The sequence below is a fragment of the Bufo bufo genome, chromosome 6 (assembly GCF_905171765.1).
Source record: "Bufo bufo chromosome 6, aBufBuf1.1, whole genome shotgun sequence".
Taxonomy (NCBI): domain Eukaryota; kingdom Metazoa; phylum Chordata; class Amphibia; order Anura; family Bufonidae; genus Bufo; species Bufo bufo.
Window position 1 is genome coordinate 358,009,136 of NC_053394.1, and position 23,577 is coordinate 358,032,712.

Consider the following 23,577-nt stretch of genomic DNA (forward strand, 5'->3'; position numbering starts at 1 on the left):
CCCTCGGGAAAGTCTATCCCCACCATCTGGGGTACTGTGAAGATCGAGGGGTTCACTTAGACAACGCTCTGAGAGGAGGTAGGACACATGGCACAGTGGGTTCACACCCGTTGGTTCGTGACAGTGGGATGAGTCTACAAACAGCTTCCTCATCTCAATAGCAACGCAGCCCAGTTCCCACAAGCCACCTAAGATTACCTGCTCATCCTGCAGCCGTCCTTGAACCCACAGGTATTCAATGCTTGTTATATGATGCAGCAAGCAGCTACTGCTGAACTCCAGACTCTGATATAATTTACTATATGCCAGCCACTGCCTGAAATGACAAACATGGGCCCATAATAGTGAATATATTATAACTGATTTAACATTACTAAGCGCCTCTGTTAAGGTTCCCATTAGTCCAGGTTATGGTTTATCAGTAGTAATAAATCAGAGCAACTAGACTTCTTGAAATTTCTCTTGAAGACATTTCTACAGTCATCTGACTGGCATTCTGGATTAGAACGACTTTTCCAATGAATCTCCGACATTAAATACTAGTTTCTCATGCTTCAGTCAGCCTAATGTGTTTATCATAATCATCACTATCTACGATGCTGTTCTAACACCTAGGGGATAACCAGAAATTGCTTTAGACACAGCATTGACTAAAGCAGGCCAATTCACCCAAAAGGAGTTACTTAAAAATAAAGATAAAAAGATCAGCCAAACAAAAAACAACACAGAGAGGTTCACTTTTTGTTTTCAAGTACAGCCCTCTGGCAGACACAACCATATGTAAGAACTGGGAGATCCTCAGGAATGAGGAAGGGTTACAAGATGTAGCAGGCAATAAACCACGGATCACGTTTAAAAAGTGCCACACGATCAGGGACAAACTAGTAAGAAGTAGACTGAGGGAAACTAAAGCAAAAAATTGGCTCACTGAATGTATCCAGTAGGGAGCCACAGATGTGGCGACTGCTCATTCTGTAAACATGTCATACAAGGCAAATACGTATATTTTGCTGGCATTGAACACAGGCTCATGCAGTTCACTACGTGCAAAACTAAATATGTAGTTTACCTGGTTTTGTGCTCCTGTGGATCTTTCCACATAGGGAAGACTATCCGCCCTATGTATGAGAGGTTCAGGGAGCACATAAATTCTGTTAGATCAGGAAAAGGATGCCCAAGACTGATTGAGCACGTAGTGAACATACATGATGGCAATGTAAAATGCTTAAAATTTGTGGCCCTGGAACATGTATCTGCACCACCTGCAGGGGGGGACAGAGACCGCCTCCTTATGCAGAGGGAGGCAGATTGGATTATTCGCACGAGCGCGATGAGACCATTAGGGTTAAACGACCGCAATGATCTAAGTGTATATTTATGAAGGAGGCACGCCTCTAGATTAGCCTTTGCATGTAACAGTAGTAGATGTCAGGGATGGTTTTATATCCGATACTTGTGTACATGGTTCAGTCATTGCTCAGGAAGCTGATTACTGATATGCTTCAGCGTCGGAGATTGCCTAGGCAACTCGAGACTTGTTATAAGGGAGCGTACAGGTAGCGTGATGAGGTCAGAGGCCAGAGGAAGCGCAAGGTGCGCGAAACGGCCGTCGCCAGCTGATCACTCAGCAAACACACGCTCCTGTCCGCCCCAGCCTGCTGAACTTTGTATTTGATTTCAAAGAATAAAGATACTACTTGCAACATCCGGGTGAGTGCCGCTATCATTATTCCCTCTACTTACTGTATCTCTCCCGTGGCAGTTTAATCACACATACCAGTTCCAGTCATGCAAATGCAATCAACATCTTACCTCCATGAGATAAATAGATTATGCTGACTGAAGCATAAGTCACCAGTATTTAATGCTGGAGATTCCTTGTACAAGTCATTTTAATACAGAAAGGCATTTGGATGACTAGCAAAAGTCATTACGTGACTAGTCAACAAGAGACTAAGAAGACAGGTTGGCATTAGCAGGAGGTGCTCAAACCCACATGCAGTTGTGCATATATATAGGGGAGCAAATCCGGGCTACTTGAGAAACCTTGTCGTGGTGTCTGGGCTTAGACATGTTCTACACCGTAGGACATGTTGACTAATCTCTCAATTTTAAAATCAGTTTGAGGATTTAGTGAGACTACAGAGTGCACCTGTGTTTGTTATTGTTTTGTTATATTGTTATATTAATTATCACATCCGCACTTGTTACCTTGTGTAGGATGTCTATTGTGGTACTTGTGGTTCGCCGCGGGCATCCTCTATTGTATGCATTTTGCTGGGGATTGCCATTAGCAACGGGCCACAAGTGCAGGATTTGCTCCCCTATATATATGCACAACTGCATGTGGGTTTGAGCACCTCCTGCTAATGCCAACCTGTCTTCTTAGTTTGTATATATAGATTCCTGGAGGTGTATAAACTCCTATTTAAATGTGCCTGTTTTCCATCTACAGGTCACATTTAAGCGCACCTGTGAGGCCTGGGACATATCAGCAAGTCTTGAGTGGGACTCACAGACTCCTCCCTCCTCCCATTGCAAGCATGGCCACATGCTGGAGGTAACTGGTGAGTTGTTTGTGAGTCGGCCTTATGCTCCTGTAATTTGCCCACTGGCTCCTGGTATCACCCATACGGCTCAGGTAGGAGAGTGTAGGGTCCCGGGCTACTTGAGAAACCTTGTCGTGGTGTCTGGGCTTAGACATGTTCTACACCGTAGGACATGTTGACTAATCTCTCAATTTTAAAATCAGTTTGAGGATTTAGTGAGACTGCAGAGTGCACCTGTGTTTGTTATTGTTTTGTTATATAGTCAACAAGAGAACATACAAGTCCAGTGGCAGTTATGCTGACACACTTTCCTGTGAGGCCCTCAAATACGGCCATCAAAGGCCACATATCATACACATTTAGGGCCAGGCCCAGACACACATTTGCATGACTTTGTGTTTGTGGCCAATGTTGTCACCATATATTTTTTGGAATAGCAGTCTTTGCTGGGATAAAGCTCAGGCATAAAGTTTTAAACTACTTCTACATGGTTTGTGTGCCTGGGATGATGGGTGCTCCTTCCCCATGTGGCCTGGGACATTATATGGGCATCAGTGGTCAATATCTTTGTATGTTCATTACTAGCAGTTATTTTAAGAGCAGATTTGGTGAAAACTATTAGGAGAACCTGAGAACGTTTCTTTTGGGCACTAACATACAGTTGCAAGAAAAAGTATGTGAACCTTTGGAATAATATGGATTTCTGCACAAATTGGTCATAAAATGTGATCTGATCTTCATCTAAGTCACAACAATAGACAATCACAGTTTGCTTAAACTAATCACACACAAAGAATTAAATGTTACCATGTTTTTATTGAACACACCATGTAAACATTCACAGTGCAGGTGGAAAAAGTATGGAACCCCTAGACTAATGACATCTCCAAGAGCTAATTGGAGTGAGGTGTCAGCCAACTGGAGTCCAATCAATGAGATGAGATTGGAGGTGTTGGTTACAGCTGCCCTTCCCTATAAAAAACACACACCAGTTCTGGATTTGCTTTTCACAAGAAGCATTGCCTGATGTGAATGATGCCTCGCACAAAAGAGCTCTCAGAAGACCTACGATTAAGAATTGTTGACTTGCATAAAGCTGGAAAGGGTTATAAAAGTATCTCCAAAAGCCTTGCTGTTCATCAGTCCACGGTAAGACAAATTGTCTATAAATAGAGAAAGTTCAGCACTGCTGCTACTCTCCCTAGGAGTGGCCATCCTGTAAAGATGACTGCAAGAGCACAGCACAGACTGCTCAATGAGGTGAAGAAGAATCCTAGAGTGTCAGCTAAAGACTTACAAAATTCTCTGGCATACAGTACAGACCAAAAGTTTGGACACACCTTCTCATTCAAAGAGTTTTCTTTATTTTCATGACTATGAAAATTGTAGATTCACACTGAAGGCATCAAAACTATGAATTAACACATGTGGAATTATATACATAACAAACAAGTGTGAAACAATTGAAAATATGTCATATTCTAGGTTCTTCAAAGTAGCCACCTTTTGCTTTGATTACTGCTTTGCACACTCTTGGCATTCTCTTGATGAGCTTCAAGAGGTAGTCCCCTGAAATGGTTTTCGCTTCACAGGTGTGCCCTATCAGGTTTAATAAGTGGGATTTCTTGCCTTATAAATGGGGTTGGGACCATCAGTTGCGTTGCGGAGAAGTCAGGTGGATACACAGCTGATAGTGCTACTGAATAGACTGTTAGAATTTGTATTATGGCAAGAAAAAAGCAGCTAAGTAAAAAAAAACGAGTGGCCATCATTACTTTAAGAAATGAAGGTCAGTCGGTCAGCCAAAAAATTGGGAAAACTTTAAAAGTAAGGGCTATTTGACCATGAAGGAGAGTGATGGGGTGCTGCGCCAGATGACCTGGCCTCCACAGTCACCGGACCTGAACCCAATCGAGATGGTTTGGGGTGAGCTGGACCGCAGAGTGAAGGCAAAAGGGCCAACAAGTGCTAAGCATCTCTGGGAACTCCTTCAAGACTGTTGGAAGACCATTTCAGGGGACTACCTCTTGAAGCTCATCAAGAGAATGGCAAGAGTGTGCAAAGCAGTAATCAAAGCAAAAGGTGGCTACTTTGAAGAACCTAGAATATGACATATTTTCAGTTGTTTCACACTTGTTTGTTATGTATATAATTCCACATGTGTTAATTCATAGTTTTGATGCCTTCATAGTCATGAAAATAAAGAAAACTCTTTGAATGAGAAGGTGTGTCCAAACTTTTGGTCTGTACTGTATGTTAACATCCCTGTTAGCGAATCTACGATACGTAAAACACTAAACAAGAATGGATTTCATGGGATGATACCACAGAGGAAGCCACTGCTGTCCAAAAAAACATTGCTGCACGTTTACAGTTTGCACAAGAGCACCTAGATGTTCCACAGCAGTACTGGCAAAATATTCTGTGGACAGATGAAACCAAAGTTGAGTTGTTTGGAAGAAACACACAACACTATGTGTGGAGAAAAAGAGGCACAGCACACCAACATCAAAACCTCATCCCAACTGTGAAGTATGGTGGTGGGGGTATCATGGTTTGGGGCTGCTTTGCTGCGTCAGGGGCTGGACGGATTGCCATCTTCGAAGGAATATTGAATTCCCAAGTTTATCAAGAAATTTTGCAGGAGAACTTAAGGCCATCTGTCCACCAGCTGAAGCTTAACAGAAGATGGGTGTTGCAACAGGACAACGACCCAAAGCATAGAAGTAAATCAACAACAGAATGGCTTAAACAGAAAAAAATACACCTTCTGGAGTGGCCCAGTCAGAGTCCTGACCTCAACCCGATTGAGATGCTGTGGCATGACCTCAAGAAAGTGATTTACACCAGACATCCCAAGAATATTGCTGAACTGAAACAGTTCTGTAAAGAGGAATGGTCAAGAATTACTCCTGACCATTGTGCACGTCTGATCTGCAACTACAGGAAACGTTTGGTTGAAGTTATTGCTGCCAAAGGAGGTTCAACCAGTTATTAAATCCAAGGGTTCACATACTTTTTCCACCTGCACTGCGAATGTTTACATGGTGTGTTTAATAAAAACATGGTAACATTTAATTCTTTGTGTGTTATTAGTTTAAGCAGACTGTGATTGTCTATTGTTGTGACTTAGATGAAGATCAGATCACATTTTATGACCAATTTGAGCAGAAATCCATATCATTCCAAAGGGTTCACATACTTTTTCTTGCAACTGTATATCCTTATATTTTTGCCCATGATTGACAGGTGGTTGCTCCCTCATGGAACAAGCTTAATGGCAGTCTGTGAAGTGCAGATGACCTAAACATTGCTAAGACCTTGAAAGATAGAACTTGATGTTCCTCTAAATATCTATACAATATTGTACAGATGATCATGTTACTTCAGAGATGATGAAGACCTCTATAACTTACGCAAGGCCTTGATGAAATTCAGACAAATCTTTCTGGGAAGCGTGTAGGTGCAGAATGGTGGTGCCATGTGGACCGATCTCTCCATCCCATGTGGTTCCAGTTGCCTGTGGTAAGAATGAGAATGTTATGGTGTATATGGGCAGAAGACAATACTGCAAACCCAAGTATATGGTATATCTTTCATAGTGAAATATCTTGTCTGTAGTGTAGTTACCCTGCAACACTGGCTTGCTAGCAGGGTTGCCAACCATCTGTAATCTTCTACAGACAGTACGCACAATCCTGGGTGGTTTTATTTTTCTGTTGTCCTGACAGTCTTAAATGTCTCCAGATTTATTAGTGGCTGATGCTGAATGATAAATCCGGTGCTTCTTTAGACCTGTTTGTTGGATTTGGTTTTGTAGTGATGCCCCCTTTACGTTAGGACACACTGACTTTCCACCGAGCCAGGCCTCTGCTGTGGATGAGGCCAGAACTATTGCCCTTCTTGGCAAATGTCTAAACTCCTGAATTCATCTCATTTACACATGCGCCAGGGAGAGGGATAGTTCTGGCCCTGTCCACAACGGAAGTGACATCCTGACCATAACCCATGCCGGAAACCTGGTAATAGATGTGACATCAGCAGAACCAGGACTTTCAGAAGAGAAGCTTCATGTCACCGGGTACTTTAGCGGGCAATACACACTATGGAACAATAGGTATATTACAAACTTTCCTCTACTGGCCTGTTATGTGAGCCCTGGAAAAACCCTTTAGGGTACAGTCACATGACCCTATGTATTTTGCGGTCTGCAAAATACGGATGACGTCTGTGTGACGTCTGTGTTGCATTAGTTTTTTATTTTAAAGACTTACTGACTTCAATGGATCCAAGTATAAGAGATGATCTATCTTTTGCGGAATGGGCACGCGGATGCAGAAAGCGCACGAATCATATGTTGTGACAAATTTATGACTTCACGTGATAAATCTGTCAAAACGTACATCACAGCCATTCATTTCTGGCTGAAAGTATGATTTTCCCATGCCAGCCACTGTGTGGAGCAGAGATGCGATTGTTCCCTCATTTGCGATATTTTAAAAAGTCCAATTTCTTAAATGATCCTAAAAACCTTGCAAAGCAGTCACAAATGACTCTGAAGGCTGGCGCAAATGGTTAACAAATACGTCACAGAAACTAAAACGACCATTTTGTGGAGTAAAGTGTGTTAAAAACAGGCACAAATACAATCAAAATGTGGGGCAATTTCAGTGGTTTGGTTCCCATGTGAATACTATAGGGTATATACCTGATGACAGGTGATCTCATGTCGAACAAACTGCTGGAGTAGCTGCCGGTGGACGATGTAGCTGGGGTTCCTGCTCAGCATAGTTGCTCTCTAGAATTGCACATATTGTAGGGAAATTGTCAGTATAAGGGCTCATGCACACAAACGTATTTTTTTTCCCGCACAAAATGTGGGTCGGCTGCGGACCCATTCACTTGAATGGATGCAGACATCACACCGTGTGCTGTCCGCATCTGTATGTCTGTTCAGTGGCATCCAGAAAAGAATAGAACATGGCCTAATCTTGTCCATTTTATGGACAAGGATGTGACTGTTCTACAAAATGCAAAACGAACATGGCCGGTATCTGTGCTTTGGGATCTGCAATTTGAGGACCGCAAAACAGGCTACGATTGTGTTCATGAGCCCTAATGAGTACATCTAATATAAAAGAAACATTGCGAATATACAAAAATAGCAATATAGGGACCTACAATGATGTTGATGAGACCTAGATTTTTTCAGGGACAAGGACACAATCTAGACTCATCTTACAAAGCGACATCTACAGGTATCTCTCAGCGCACCTCCTATAACTACACCGCAGGCTATGCCTGCAGCTTTAGATTGCTAGACCAGTGCTATACGTATGCTATAAACAATGTTTTTAAAGGGAGTCTGTCACCTCCATATGGCCATATACAGTGCTTACATTGCCCTATAGCACATCTATACATGAATGTAATGGTAAATATTATGTAAAAAATAAATATTTAGAGAGGGCTCACCTACTAGTCAAGAATGGTAAGGGTGCTCCTACAGGGAGGATTCACCCAATCCTCTAAAAGTTATTAAGAGCAAAACTTTTTTCATTGTTCCCCCGCCCCAGCCTCTGCATATGCCCGCCCTCCTATTCCCTTGCGTCATCCTAAGGTCCGGCCGAAATCCCGCGACTGTGCACTGCCTCGCCGGGCCGGAGCATGCGCACTGCGATGCCCATTGTTGGCACGGCATCGCTTTAACTACTGCGCATGCTCCGGCGAACGGCGCAAAACCAGCAGCAATGTGGCGGTGGTCGGCGCATTCGCAGTAGTTAAAGCGATGCAATGCCCACAATGGGCATCGCAGTGCGCATGCTCCGGCCCGGCGAGGAAGTGCACAGTTGCGGGATCTCGGCCGGACCTTAGGATGACGCAAGGGAATAGGAAGGCGGGCATATGCAGAGGCTGGGGCGGGGGAACAATGAAAAAAGGAAGGGCAGCCTGGGCACCAACACAGTGAACGCCGCTCATGGGCACTTGCGAGTGCTCATTTGCATATCAATCAAAGTTCTTCTGCAAGTGTAAAGACAAAGACACAGGTACCATAACATTCATGCATAGGTGTGCTATAGGACAATGTAAGCACTGTATATGGCCATATGGAGGTGACAGACTCCCATTAACCTTTTTGGACCAAATGAAAAGCAGAATATATGGACCATGTGTTACATAGATGAAAGGTCCTTACCTTCTTGTGGGTAAGAAGGAACTGCAGGTGGCACTGCCCTCTGTCTGGATACGTCTCTGTCCGAGGTTCCAGATGGTACCAGCGATCCTCCTTGCATTTCAGGTCCTAAACATAACCATTCATAACTTTCCTAAATCCAGTTAAATTTTTACACCATTGTCCATCGCAGTAAAAATATATGCGGTAGTCTCCTGAGTCCTGACCCCACAGAGCCTTACCCGCAGTCGGAGAACAATATTTCCTAGAAAGTCATCTTGACCTTTGTCCTTGCGAGCGTCTTTAAATATCCTAAAAAGCAGGAAGGTATGGATGTTAGGTGAGGAACACCAAGAACATCTACAAAGACATTTCTGGCCTGTCCTCTCTTTGTATACTTTCCTCTGGCTGCCTTTGGAAATTCCATCATATTTTCCATCAAAATGACAGACACCATGATGGAAACCCAATTGACCCGTTATAAGTCAGCCGCCATTGGTGTCTGTCCTATGACGGAGCGGAAAAATAGAAATTTTACAAAAGTGTGAACAGAACCTAAGATTCAAAATAACTTAGAAAATGCTTTCCAGTTCTTTATGAACAATTAAATGACCTGCAACTTTATAATATACTTTGTGCTTCAAGATTTCTGGTGCCAGCAGCTGCTCGAAACAGCTAATCCAACACTGGCCACCCTACTAATCTGATATTTGAAGACCTATCCTGACGAAAGGGCATCAATATCTGTAATCCAGAGAACCTTTTTAAGACCAAACGAGTTTAGATGCCCTAATAGGAGTTAATTATTCTCTCACCTTTTCAATCCATGTAGGTCTGTCAACTCCCCAAACTTGGCCCTGACAGATTCCACATCATCTGAGTCCCTTTGACAGAAGCCAGCAGATACAACATTAGTAATTATGGATACTGAAAGAAGATGAAGCCATTATATGTAAAATATATGGAAATGTAGTGACCCTGGTCGTTGGAGAATGTAATAAAACATCTATGGTGCATTAAGAACAAAGGTACATGATGTAAATTGTAGTGAAGGTAATCTTCTTACCGGTAATTGTATTGAGTTATTCCCTCCCTTCTGATCCTCAGCTGTGTCATGTGACCAGCAGTCTGATATCCAACTGACACAGGACAGGAAGTCAGTTACTTCTCTATTCATTCCTATGAGACTGACACTGAGACTCCCATAGGAATACATGGAGAAACTGGCTTCCTGTCCACACATAAGATGCTGTGTGTGAAGGGAGGTTATAACTCACAAATACGGACAATGGGAGGAACATTCATTACAATTTACACTGAATACCTTTCTAACAGGCCAGAGAATAAAAATGTAGTGCTTCTTTAAGGTGGACACCCAGGTGACGGGGGTTAAAGGCTATGTACACCTTTGGTGCATTTTTTTTTTTTTAGGATTGCATTTTACTAATTTTGGGCTAAAATCATTTGGTCTTTAGTAAAAATGTTCAGCCTATTTTGTCATACAGGGTTAAAGAGGACCTGTCACTTCTACTGAAATGCTTGTTTTATTAACTACTTGCATTCCTCAGGTAATAACAATTCTGGAGCATCTATTCTTATTACTCTATGATGTGCCATTCTGTTATTATTTCTACTAGAGGTTTATAAATGAATTTCCAGCAGTCTGCAGTAAGGGTACTGCATATTGGTGTTAACAGTTGGGGGGGAAGGGGGGGGGTTCAGTGCACAGTCCGACATTTTGCAGTCATTGCTATCAGTTTCAGACTGTACAGGGACAACCCCCTACTGGTAACACCCATATGCAGTACCCTTACTGCATACTGCTGGAAATTCATTTATAAACAAATAGGAAAGCAGGAATAATAAAGGAATGGCACATCATATAGTCATAAGAATAGATGCTCCAGAATTGTTATTACATGGAGAATGCAAGTAGTTACTAAAACAGACATGTCAGGAGAGGTGACAGCTCCACTTTAACTCTTTGCCAAGCAGCAGGCATCTTACTTTCGCTTTGAACCGTTATCTGCCAGCTATGTATATCCGTTATCTTTAAACTACTAACAGCTCATAAACACTTATTTAAGCCATATTCTTAGCAGTAAGAGTGTTTATGAGGTCAAGAGATTAGAGATAAGGAGCCCATCTGCCTAACTCCCAACTGTCTCAGATCTGGAGGGACAGTCCTGGATTTCAGTGGCTGTCCCATGGTCCTGGGAGGGCTTAGTTATGCCCTGCTATCAACATCCTTAAAGGGGTTGTCTGAGTTCACAGCTGAACTTGGATATATCCCCTTCTTCAGCCCCTCTGACATGAGCATCAGAGCATTTCATGAGCTGTATCGCACAGGGCAAGGGCTTTTTTGTTTTCATTTGTACACTGCTAGGCGGAGGCAGTGATGGGTGGGCTTTATTTCTGCCCTGGCATGTGTAGATATGCATTGGATGGAGTTAGAGTTATGGCAGTATTACAAAATTTGCCGCTATGCGTGCTGCTGCAATTGTCCCTCCTTGTCATTTTTTAAGCTTGGGAGGTATGGTCAGCTGAGCTGCCTGACAAGAAACAGTATAAACACTGAGCCTGGTACTAGAGAATCCCAAGGCTGTACAGAGAAAGGGGCTGAACATTTTTTATAAAGACCAACTGAAAAAAATAGTTTTAGCTCAAAATGAGTACAATACAATAATATAAAAAAATGCCCCCAATTTTGGGAGATCTCAGATACAGGAGATTAGTTAGTTGTGAGCAAGCAGTCAGAATCCACATCGTTAGAAAATCAGCTCGTTGTTGATTTGTAAAGGTTGGTCTATAAACCAGAGGTGTGGTGGTTCATAGGCCACAGAGTGCATGCTACAGGTTTTGTTGTGGGGTTGCTCATCAGTCAGAGGACGCAGGTTCTACAGCAGGTCCCCAGATCAGTGAAGTCTGTATAGTCAGGCTAGTGTAAGCGACCAATGGCCACCTGGGAGGGCCAGCTGGACATAGATGGACACAGCTGGCCTGATGAAGTGTGCCACTCAGCTGCAGGCTGAGCTAGAACTGGATGCAAATATGGTGTCGCTATTGGTCTGAAGTTTCTGAATAAGGAGTGAGGAATGCACAGAGCTTGCAATATACAATGTTTGGGGGTTACTGCGGTTGGGGGATTTGTGCGCACCTTAGAACATTATTAGACCTGACGCTACTAACAAATCTAGGTTTATAACTTTTTTACATTTGGGGTTGAATCTTTCCAGTGACTCTAAATTCTTTGTGGCATCTGCAGGTAGGTTCTCCTGTGAACATGAACCAGCACTTACCACATATCCATCTGAAAGCGAGCATGTTGTATGTCATCCACTTCCCTGAAACAAAAGTAGTTGAAATTGTGATCTCAAAAGTCTGAAACTGCCCTTTCTGATACCATGTGCCATTTATACTATCAGTGTCTTCTTATGTAGTACAGGGGCCACTGGGCCCCCTCAGGAACCAGGACCTTGAGTGAAGGAAAAACTCTACGCACATTGAGACATTCCTATATCCAGTGCCATACAGGGCCACAGTGTGAAGCTCCTTGGTACAATTCAAAACCCATCCTAGCCAAGCTCCAGACACCTCATTAAAGAGACTTACATTATAAAAGTTTCATTCCATACAGGATTTAAGGTCTGGGCCTTGACCTGTGTCTTGTGTGTCTGATCCTCAGGTAGAGTGTTCCTGACTACCGCTTTCTGCTTCTGTTTCTTGTCAGGATTGGGGCTACTGTCCCTGGAGATAGATCGCTTCTCGATCCCTAGCATGCAGTAGGGATCACTAAAACCTTGATACAGAAGATGAAAAAACAAGATTTCTGAACGTAGCTGGTCACACTAACTGGAACTGCAAGAATCATAATTAGAAGATCACATGAGAAACCAAGACCATGAATGGAGTCATTGTAGACGCTCTTACCACTAACATCCTTTCCGAGTATTCCTTTAGCTTGTTTCACCGTCACTTTCACACAGATGATTGGGGGCTGGAACACAAGACAAATACTTTGGTTTATCTAATTATTCACTAATACTTTCATCCAGGGACCCCAGGGAAGTAAATGGTGAATGTGTGGCCCGAGGCAGAGATCAACATAGGTCGCTCCTTCTAGTTCTGGCTCTTCAGAGTAGCTCTTGTGCCAGAACTATACAGCTCTGTCCACACTGTGTAGTAGAAGGAGCTGGTTACTTCAACGCTTCTCACATTGAAATGAATGGGAGCAAGGCTGCAGTTACCAGCTCTGCCCACTACACAATGAACAGAGTTGTGTAGTTCTTCCGATGCCGGAACTACCCTGAAACAGCTGATCAGTGGGGCAGAGGGATGTCGGACAACTGCCGATCAGATATTGATGGCCTGTCCTGAGGATAGGTCATCAGTAGTAAAATCCTGGAATACCCCTTTAAGGAGGAAACTTGAAATTTTAGAAGAACATTCTCATTGCTATGACATTTCAAGGAGAACACACAAATAAAATATTTAAGTTCTCCTGGTTCATTTGTCTGTGAAGGGTCTCATTCTTCCAGGGCATGGTATGTCAGTAATAATAAGTCAGAGCAACTGGATATTTTTGTATTATTTTTTTCTTGAAGACGTTTTGCTAGTCATCCGACTGGCTTTCTCAGTTGGAATGGCTGGATAATTCTCCAACATTAAATACTGGTGACTCATGCTTCAGTCATGGAGGTAAAGTGTTGATTGAATTTGCATAATTGAAGCTAGAAGGTGTGATTAAACTGCCTTGGGAGAGGTGTTAGAACAGCATTGTACATGGCAGTTTAATCACAACTATTAGCTTCAGTCATGCAAATGCAATCATCAATTTACCTCCAAGAGTCACCAGTATTTAATGCTGGAGAATTCTTGTACAAGCCATTCTATTTGAGAAAGCCAGTTGGATGACTAGCAAAACATCCTTAAGAAAAAAAAAAATACAAGAAGTTCCTTTGCTTTGATTTATTACTACTGATATTCTCCTTGATCCATTTGCATACGGTAGATATAAGGGGTGCAGAGGTAGCTGTTGTATCCTGGCCATGGTGCCTGAAGGGGCACAAAAGCATCTCTGTCACATAAGAAAACAACAGTATTATACATGGTAGATGCTTGGGGCTCTGTTACAGATTTTGCACTGGGACTCAGGAGCATCAAGTTGCACCTTTACATGGACATCTACGTAAAATGTGAATGGGAGCTGAGCTGCAGAACTCATCATGGCCACTACATAGTGAATGGAGACTTCTGCTTCCGGCCGCATGTACTGTTGTATTTCCAGTACCAGCAGCTGCTGAAAACAGCTGATCGGTGTGTTTGCCGAGTGTCAGAAACCAACCAATCTGATATTGATGACCTATTCTAAGGACAGGTCATCAATACCTTACAGTCTGGAAAAACCCTCTAAAGGGGTTATCCATCATAAGGGAAGGATAAGTACCTGATTGGTGGGGATCCCAGCAGTCAGTCCTCAGGCTGAAATGAACGGTGGGCGCACACAGGGCCGGCCTTTGGGGTGTGCGGGCTGTGCGGCCGCACAGGGCGCCATAGTAACAGGGGCGCTGGGCGGCCGACAGCTCGCAATGTAATCTGCGGCAGGCGAGGCTGTACTTGTGTTCTCCCTCGGGGCGCCCCCTCCATCTCCCCCTCCCCTGTCTGACCTGCCTGCTGCCCCCGCCGCTGCCAATAAGAAGAGAGACCGGAGGAGGAGGCGAGGGGCTGTGGCCACTGCGCCACCAATGAAGATAACTGACCTGAAATACAAATACAGGAGGCGGGTGCTGGAATCAAATAGCCGGCACCCGACCTCTGTGACAGGGAGCTGCGATCAGCTGCAGTTGAGTTAACCCTTCAGGTGCGGTACCTGATGGGTTAACTGCCGCTGATCGCAGCTCCCTGTCACAGAGGTCGGGTGCCGGCTATTTGATTCCGGCACCCGCCTCCTGTATTTGTATAAGAAACGTTGGTGGCACAGTGCGCCCCCCCCCCCCCCCCCAAACACCCCAGTATAAGAAACATAATTGGTGGCTCAGTGCGCCCCCACCCTAGTATAACAAACGTTGGTGGCACAGTGCGCCCCCCCCCAGTATAAGAAACATTGGTGGCTCAGTGGGAAGTGCCAATGAGGGTTAAAAAATAATTTTAAAAAATTAACTCACCTCCTCCAGTTGATCGCGTAGCTGCCGGTCTTTCTTCAGGACCTGTGGTGACGTCACTGAGCTCATCACATGACCCATTACCATGGTGATGGATCATGTGATGTATCATGTGATGAGCACAGTGATGTCACCACAGGTCCTTTGACAGGTCATGAAGAAAGAACAGAAGACGATCAATTGGAGGAGGTGAGTTAATTTTTTTTAAATTTTTTAACCCTCATTGGCACTGCCCACTGCGCCACCAATGTTTATTATATTGAGGGGGGGCGCACTGCGCCACCAATGTTTATTATATTGAAGGGGGGAGCACTGCGCCACCAATGTTTATTATATTGAGGGGGGCGCACTGCGCCACCAATGTTTATTATATTGAGGGGGGGCGCACTGCGCCACCAATGTTTATTATACTGGGGTGTTGGGGGGCGCACTGCGCCACCAATGTTTATTATATTGGGGGGCGCACTGCGCAAATGTTTATTATACTGGGGTGTTGGGGGGGCGCACTGCGCCACCAATGTTTATTATACTGGGGTGTTGGGGGGGGCGCACTGCACCACCAATGTTTATTATACTGGGATGTTGGGGGAGGCGCACTGTGCCACCAATGTTTATTATATTGGGGGGGCGCACTGCGCACAACGATGGGTTAGGGAAATTTCACAGCAGAGTGCGCATGCGCTGGGAGCCTCGCCAGCGGTTAGGGTAGGGAAAAATTATGGGGCAGTGCACAGGTGCGGTGATCGGATGGATGTTCTCAGCAGGACACCGGCCGACACTGCGCATGCGCTGGGAGCCTTACCAGCGGTTAGGGTAGGGAAAAAGCACTGGCCCGTACGTAATTTTTCCCTTCCCTAACCGCTGGTGAGGCTCCCGGTGCATGCGCAGTGTCGGCCGGTGTTCAGCTGAGAACATCCATCCGATCACTGCGCCTGCGCACTGGCCCATAGTTTTTCCCTACCCTAACCGCCGGCGAGGCTCCTGGCGCATGCGCACTCTGCTGTGAAACTTCCCTAACCTGACGTTGTGCGCCTGCGCGGCGCTGCACACCTCCTCACGTCATGTCCGGTGCGACCGGAAGTGATGAGGGTAGGGAAATCTCACGAAGTAGGGAAGTATGACATTACACCGGCCTTTGGGGTGTGTGGGCTGGTAACTACTTGGTTGGATAGTCAGCCAGCCTATGCCATGATGCCAGCAACAAGCAGTGTTTTTTTTTTTTTTTGGGGGGGGATCGCCACAAGGTTAGCTCGCACAGGGCGCCTGGACACCTAAGGCCGGCCCTGCAGCGCACATGTGCACTGCTGCTCTATTCATTCTCTATGAGACTAGCAGTCCCATAGAGAACGAATAGAGCGACAGTGTGCATGGACGACCATCACTCAATTCACTCAAAATACTTTGTGACCCTGTCCGTATAATTGGTGGGGATTCAAGGGTTCTGACCCCTGTGGTTAGGTGATTTAAGTTCTTATGGCGGGACAACCCCTTTAATGGCATTGACGCTTGTTGGACTGATTAGCTTGTTTTCAGTGTTGTACCGTCATCTATGATATTTTCTTCTGTCATATCATTTTATAAGAATTCTGCATATTTACCTCAAGACTTTTTATGCTTTCTAATATGGCCTGGTGCTCTGCAGAATCCATATTGAAGGCCTGAAAGAGATACAGATGAGATTTTTATTTTATTTAGAACAGTTCTGGAAGTGTAAGGCCGAGTACACATTGCATTAAAGCCTCTCGCTGGAATTTATTGGGGGGGGGGGGGGGGTATATGTTTGAGTACCCAAAAACTGTATTCAAATGTATACCGTAACGGGTATGCAGTAATCCAGACCAGGGTACTTGCAAAACCAGCTGATTTGGAGATCCCAGCAGCACTGTGTCCTGTGATCAGCTTATGGTCGGTATTATTTTCTAAAGTCCAAAGTGGACAACTCCTTTAAACGATATATATTCATTTGTTCAAACATGACAAGTCAAAACACATTTTGTAGTTCATTTTTTATTAGACTGTGCCCTCCATTGAAATGAATAGTAGCTGGACGGAAACAATACTATCTCCAAGAGGATGAACGTAGGCTTTGCAGTTTATACCGTACTGTAGTGTAGCAGTGCCTTTGTCTTAGATACTAAACCACAGAAGACACTGGTGTGTGACTATAAGAGTAAAACACTAGACATGGAGAGCACAGGAGAACAGGTGGTATGATAAAGATGATAGTACGAATTGTAGTAGTGCAGTACCAAAGACCTGGCGGTATATGCAACATTTTTATTGTATATGGTTATATATTGTGTAATGTTATATTTTTTGGTGTTTTGGCCATATATACCAGCTAGGTAAGGTATGGTTGGCAATGGCTGGCAGGAAAGGACTAACTACCCTGTCCCTCCCCTCTTGGCAAGAGTGAGTTGGTCCTGCTTCCTGCTTGGAGGGGAAGTTCCTGTCTAGCTAGGAGAGGAGAAGGAGTTCCTGTTCATATAGTGGAGGAGTAAGGAAGCACATGTCAGTGCTCCTACTCCTAGGAACCGTATCTAATTCCCCTGTGAGACCAATACTTCAGAGAGATCATCAGAAACCAGAACACTGCTTCCAAGTTGCATCAGTGTGATAAAACAGCAGAGTGATCAGCGAAATTACAGCTTTACAGACACTTCTGCACGGTGAGGGACTACGGCTCAGACACCCATCACCCAAATCACCTCCAGGCCAGACTAACACGGAGCCTGTATCACAGTGGACACCTGTATCCATAAGTGCCTGCTAGTGCTATTGAATTTCCACACAACTAGCCAACATACCTCCTCATCTGGTGCCAGAGAATCTGCACCTTGTACCTGCTACTGTGCCACAAGTTATCTTTTGCACTGAGTAAAGGAAGACTTTTATTCTTTAACTTCTGTCCTCATCCTTCAAACTATATTTCCAATGTATCGATTCCCAGGGAGCAACGGCCTGAGGGAGCACACCGTGAATCAACATGTCATAGGGCCACTACCACTACCATCCTCTGCACCGACTCCTCAGGGGATAGCTGCAGTAGGAACATAATGACTCCCTTTTAGCCCATGCATTCCCCTTCACAAAACTTTTGCCTCTTACCATTTGCAGGTATTCATAAAGCTGGTCATTATCTGATATATGATTCGGCTCAGACATCCCGATTCTGTGTATGACTGTATACAGAGCTTCTCCGTACAATAGATTGCGCTGAGCGGTCAAAATTATGTGAGAACAAAAAAAATGGAGACAAACATAAGCGAATGCATAGTTAATTTAAATCCAATAGTCTCTAACACAAAGAACAGCCATACTGAAAAACTGGGCTATAAAAAAATCACATACGGTATATTGTAATTAATATACATGATTAAATATATAGCAACTCTGCAAATACATATAGCTCACAGCTGCATTCACAATTATGTAGTCTTCAGAGCTGAAATCCTCCAACAGTCCTAGATGGCACAATGTCTGCACAGAGCTTGCTCTGGTGGCCTGTGTTCTATATACACTGTAGTATAAGTATAAGTCCCAATGTAGGGTCTTATACATTCTGACTGCCACATGAGTCCAAACATGGACTTCGGCCATGATTCTGCAGGCAATCGCTCGGTTCTGCTTACAAAATTGTGTGGCAATTGACTGCTTTGGGTAGGTGAGGTTTTGGTTGCATCACTTTTTTTCCACCATTGCACCTTCTTGGTAAACATAAGTGAGCATGCAAGTACCCTAGAGGTCGGAGGACTGTGAATAGTCCTCTAAAATCACAAAGAGACCCCCAATATCTGACTGTGCAATGTTTCTAACCTGTACAGATGGAGAAACTGGTTTGTCTTCGACATTGGTTTCCTTTGCGGATTTTTTCTCTGAAGGACGGATTGTGCTCTTTTTCCCGTACCTCGCCTGTGTCAAAAGAGTATAACCGTTAATGTGAAAGAAAGATTTGATAACCATCAATGCCATTGGCTATTAGATAAGCATCTAGCCCCTTTTATAAATGCTGACATAGTATCTGCCATCTTGAGGTAGGGAATTCCGTAGTTTGACAGCTGTAACCGGAAAGAATCCTTTCCTTTATTGATGTTTGAATTGCTTTTCCTCCACATGCAAAGAATGTCCCCTGGTCTTTTGTAAAATCCTTAGAATCGATAACTCCCAAGCCAGTTCTTTGTATTGACCACACATGTATTTCTACATGTAAGGGACTATACATACATACATGTAAGGGGGCATAAGTGTTTTGTGGTCCGCAAACTCTGGTGTCCGTGTTTTGCGGATCTGCGGACTGATGATCACCTGTAAGGAGTCTTTTTTTCCCAAGCTGAACAATCCCAATTTTTTAAGCCTCTCATTACAAGAGAGACCTTACACTTGCCTGGTTCTGAACCGTTTCGAGTTCTCCTATATACTTTATAGTATTTGGAGCCCAAAACTTAATCACATATTCAAGATTTGGCCTCATGAGGGATTTATAGTGGTGGTAATATTACATTGGGATCATGGGTTTTTATGTCTCTTTATATACACCCTAAAATCTTACTTGCTTTTTCAGCTGCTGCCTGACATTGAGTACTACTGCTTAGCTTACTGTTAACCAGAATACCCAAGTCCTTCTCTTGTTCCGTTCTCCCCAGTTTTATTCCATTCAATGTGTATGCAGCCATATGATTACTGTGGTCCCGGTGCATTTCTTTATACTTCCAACATTTTAATTCATCTGCCACGGTCTAGGTGTTTCCATGTTCTAGGTCTATTTGTAATATCTGACAATCAAGCTGAGATTTAAGAACCCTACACAGTCTTGAGTCTTCAGCAATAACTGACTGGGTGTAGTTCTTGTAATCGTTGCAAGTTGCCCGGGCCTTCCATAGGAAACCACTGAGAATGCACAACAGTCCCAGTATAATGCCATATCACTGCCATTACTACATAATGAGCCTTTCTCCTGTTCATGTAAAAGATACAGCATTGTCTTTTCTTACCTCCCTACGTGTGAATCGGTGCGGACCGGGAGAAGTCTCCATCTGTAATAGATGAAATGTACATAAGAAGCGGCAAAATAATAAAAATACAAAGATAGCCAAACTCCAATCACCTTACAAATATATTATATACAGTATGCACTATATAGAGAAAAGTACTGGGACACACATCTTAATCATTGAATTCAGGTGTTTCATTAAATTACATTGCCACAGGTGTATAAAATCCATGCAGTCTGCCAGTACAAGCATTTGTGAAAGAACGACCCATTCTAAAAAGCTCACTGAATTCCAGCATGGTCCTGTAAGAGGATGTCACCGCTGCAACGAATGAGTTTGTGAAATTTCTACCCTCTTAAATATTCACCTGTGAGTGATATTATAGCAAAGTGGAAGGAACTACAGCAACTCAGCCACGAAATGGAGACCACGTAAAGTTACAGTGCAGGGTAACTAGAGCATAGTGCATAAAAGTAAAAAACGCTCTTCTGACTCCGTAACTGCAGAGTCTAAACCTCCCCTGCCGTTAACATCAGCACAAAAACAGTGCTGTGTCGGGAGCTTCATGGCATGTGTTTCCAACATCACCAAGGACAATGCCAGGCGTCGGATGGAGTGATGTAAAGCACGCCACCACTTGCAGGCTGATGGGTGAGTCTGGGTTTGGTGAATACCAGGAGAGCGTTACCTTCCTGACTGCATTGTGCCAGCTGTAAAGTTTGGTGGAATAGGGATAATGCTATGGGGCTGTTTTCAGGGGTCGGTCTAGGCTCCTTAGTTCCAGGGCAGTGAAATCTTAATGCTTCAGTAGACCAAGATATCTTGGACAATTTTATGCTTCCAACTTTGTGGGAACAGTTTGGGGACGGTCCTTTTCTGTTACATCCTGACTGTGACCCAGTGCACAAAGAAAGCTCCATAAAGGCATGATTGGGGGAAGAAGTTGACTGGCTGCACAGACCCGGGACTTCAACCCCAATAAACCCCTTTGGGAGGAACTAGAACAGGGATTATGAGCCAGGCCCTTATAGATTACTGTATAGACAGTACATGGAAGAGAAAAAAAAAAAAAGTCATACTCACCCTACCAATACCCCATCGTTCTCATTCCAACACTTCCGGAGTCCCTTCATTGTCTCTTTCAAAACATCAACACATAGGAAGTGACTGCTCAGCCCATCAATGGCCACGGTGGTGAGCTGCCACCGTGAGATGAAAATGAAATACACAAGACATTCCCTTTAAAACTTTTGGGTTAGTTCACGCATTCTCATGCTTTCTAGCTGCCTCATTTCAAGGGATACAATGAAACCCAGTAGTATATGCATAAGCTTCTTGGCAGTGCAGTTTCTAGGTAAAAAAAACTCCACCCCCCCTGTCAAAAAAACTTCCCCCCCCCTCAAAACTGCTCGATGAAATAAGTGTCTCCCCATTGTAAAAAATGTGTAACCACATTGCACGGACGGTCACAGTGACGCACCCAGTGACCCACTGTCCCACAGACTCAGGCTCCATTCACACGTCCGCAAAATGGGTCCGCATCCGTTCAGCAATTTTGCGGAACGGGTGCGGACTCATTCATTCTCTATGGGGACGGAATGGATGCAGACAGCACACAGTGTGCTGTCCGCATTTGTGGTACGCGGCCCCGATCTTTGGGTCCGCAGCTCCGCAAAAAGATAGAGCATGTCCTATTCTTGTCCGCAGCTTGCGGACAAGAATAGGCATTTCAATGGGGGTGCCGGGCTGGTGTGTTGCGGACCCGCAATTTGCGGGTCCGCAACACACCACGGACGTGTGAATGCAGCCTAAGGCTCTCACTCACAGCAGGCTTCTTTCTCAGCACTGCTCCGGGCGGTAACAGGCAGGCAGTGCGGGCGGCGGTGCTCACCTCACTCACTGTACGTCACGCGGCGCGTGACGTACAGTGAGTGAGCGCCGCCGCCCGCAGAGCCTGCCTGTGGGGGGACATTATTTTTAATAAGGATCACTATGGACATTATTTAGAATGGAGGCTGCTGTGGGTGTCATTATAACTGTATAATGTCTGATAGGCCTAGTCCTGAGTTATATTACCCTGCCCTGTATAATAATGTACCCTGATATCCCTTAGTTATATTACCCCGCTGGGGATCAGGGATGGGTACATTATTATACAGGGCATGGGCAGGGTAATATAACTCAGCTCAGGACTAGGCCTATCAGACATTATAGTTATAAAGAGTAATGACACCCACAGCAGCCTCCATTCTAAATAATGTCCTTAGTGATCCTTATTAAACTTAATGTCCCCCACAGTGACAGTGGCCCCCACTTTCATGTGCCACAGTGGCCCCCGCCCCCCATTGTAATTAATGCCCCCACTCCCACCCCCACAGACCATCCACAGTTTCCCCATTGTAAAAAAATTTTTGGATTTCCAGTACAGAACTTCTTATATTAGTAGGTATATTCTATATATTAGCTATGTTGTAAAAAAAAAAAGTGATGCTTTCTGTATTTTCCTGTAAGTACAACCACAACTTATCAAGCGTAAAAAGAGCAAGGGTGGAGGGAGAGAAAAAGGAAGAACTCAAGGTCATAAATATATATATAATTCGGAAAGTCTTCAGGCCCTTTCAATTTTTTCACTTTCTGTACAGCTTTGTGCTAAAATGAAAATAAAATTCAAGTGTTATCCTTCAATCTGCATCAATATCCCACAATTAGAAAGTGAAAACTGAATTTTAGAAATGTTTGCAAATTATTATTATTAAAAAATGAAAAACTAAAATTCTGAATGGACATAAGTATTCAGACCCTTTGCTATGACATCTGACATTTAGCTCTGGGGCCTCCCATTTCTCTTGAGATGTTTCTACACTTTGAATGGAGTCCACCTGTGGTAAATTCAGTTGATTTAACATGATTTGGAAAGACACAGCCATGTTGATATAAGGTCTCAGAGCTAACGGTCCATATCGGTGCAAAAACCAAGCTATGAGGAGGAAAGAACTGCCTGTAGCGCTCGTAGACAGGATTGTGTAAAGGCACAGATCTGGAGAAGGTTACAAAAACATTTCCTGCACTGAAAGTTCCCAAGAGCACAGAGGCCTCCATAATTCTTAAATGGAACCCCACCAAATGGCCACCCCACCAAAGGAAGTAATTGGGGGAGAAGGGCTTTGGTAAGAGAGGTGACCAAGAACCCAATGGGCATTCTTGCTGAGCTCCAAAGATCCTGTGTGCAGATGGGATTAACTTCCAGAAGGTTAACCATCACTGCAGTACTCCACCAATCTGGGCTTTATGGCAGAGTAGCCAGAAAGAAGGCTCTTCTCAGTAAAAGACACATGAGATTTTGCAAAAAATCTCTCAGACTGTAAGAAACAAGATTTTCTGGTATGATAAAACAATATTGAACTTTTTGGCCTCAATTCTAAGCGGCATGTTTGGAGGAAACAGGTACTGATTATCACCTGCTGAATACCATCCCTACAGTGAGGCATGGTGGTGGCAGCATCATGCCGTGGAGGTGTTTTTCAGTGGCGAGGAAATGGAGACTAGTCAAGGTTGATGTAAAACTAAATAGAGCAAAGTACAGAGATATTCTTAATGAAAACCTGATTCAGAATGAACCTGACCTCAGACTGGACTGAAGGTTCACCTTCCAACAAGACAATGAGCCTAAGGCACACAGCCTAGACAACACATGACTGGTTTAG

General features: G+C 44.0%; 1 protein-coding gene across 2 annotated transcripts in view; it reads right to left on the reverse strand.

Annotated features, from left to right (window-relative positions):
- The window catches only part of UNC13D (unc-13 homolog D), an 80,167-nt gene that overhangs the window by 40,225 nt on the left and 16,365 nt on the right, over positions 1-23,577 (reverse strand). For both annotated transcript variants that reach the window (XM_040438809.1, XM_040438808.1), the window contains exons 2-14: positions 19,874-19,915; positions 18,699-18,794; positions 17,991-18,098; positions 16,481-16,540; positions 12,652-12,718; positions 12,334-12,520; positions 12,021-12,065; positions 9,537-9,605; positions 8,964-9,033; positions 8,746-8,850; positions 7,258-7,347; positions 5,966-6,069; positions 199-316 (exon numbers count right to left, since the gene is read on the reverse strand). In XM_040438809.1, the coding sequence (XP_040294743.1) occupies positions 199-316; positions 5,966-6,069; positions 7,258-7,347; positions 8,746-8,850; positions 8,964-9,033; positions 9,537-9,605; positions 12,021-12,065; positions 12,334-12,520; positions 12,652-12,718; positions 16,481-16,540; positions 17,991-18,098; positions 18,699-18,794; positions 19,874-19,915 (1,161 nt within the window). The remainder of the gene's footprint in view (positions 1-198; positions 317-5,965; positions 6,070-7,257; positions 7,348-8,745; positions 8,851-8,963; positions 9,034-9,536; positions 9,606-12,020; positions 12,066-12,333; positions 12,521-12,651; positions 12,719-16,480; positions 16,541-17,990; positions 18,099-18,698; positions 18,795-19,873; positions 19,916-23,577) is intronic.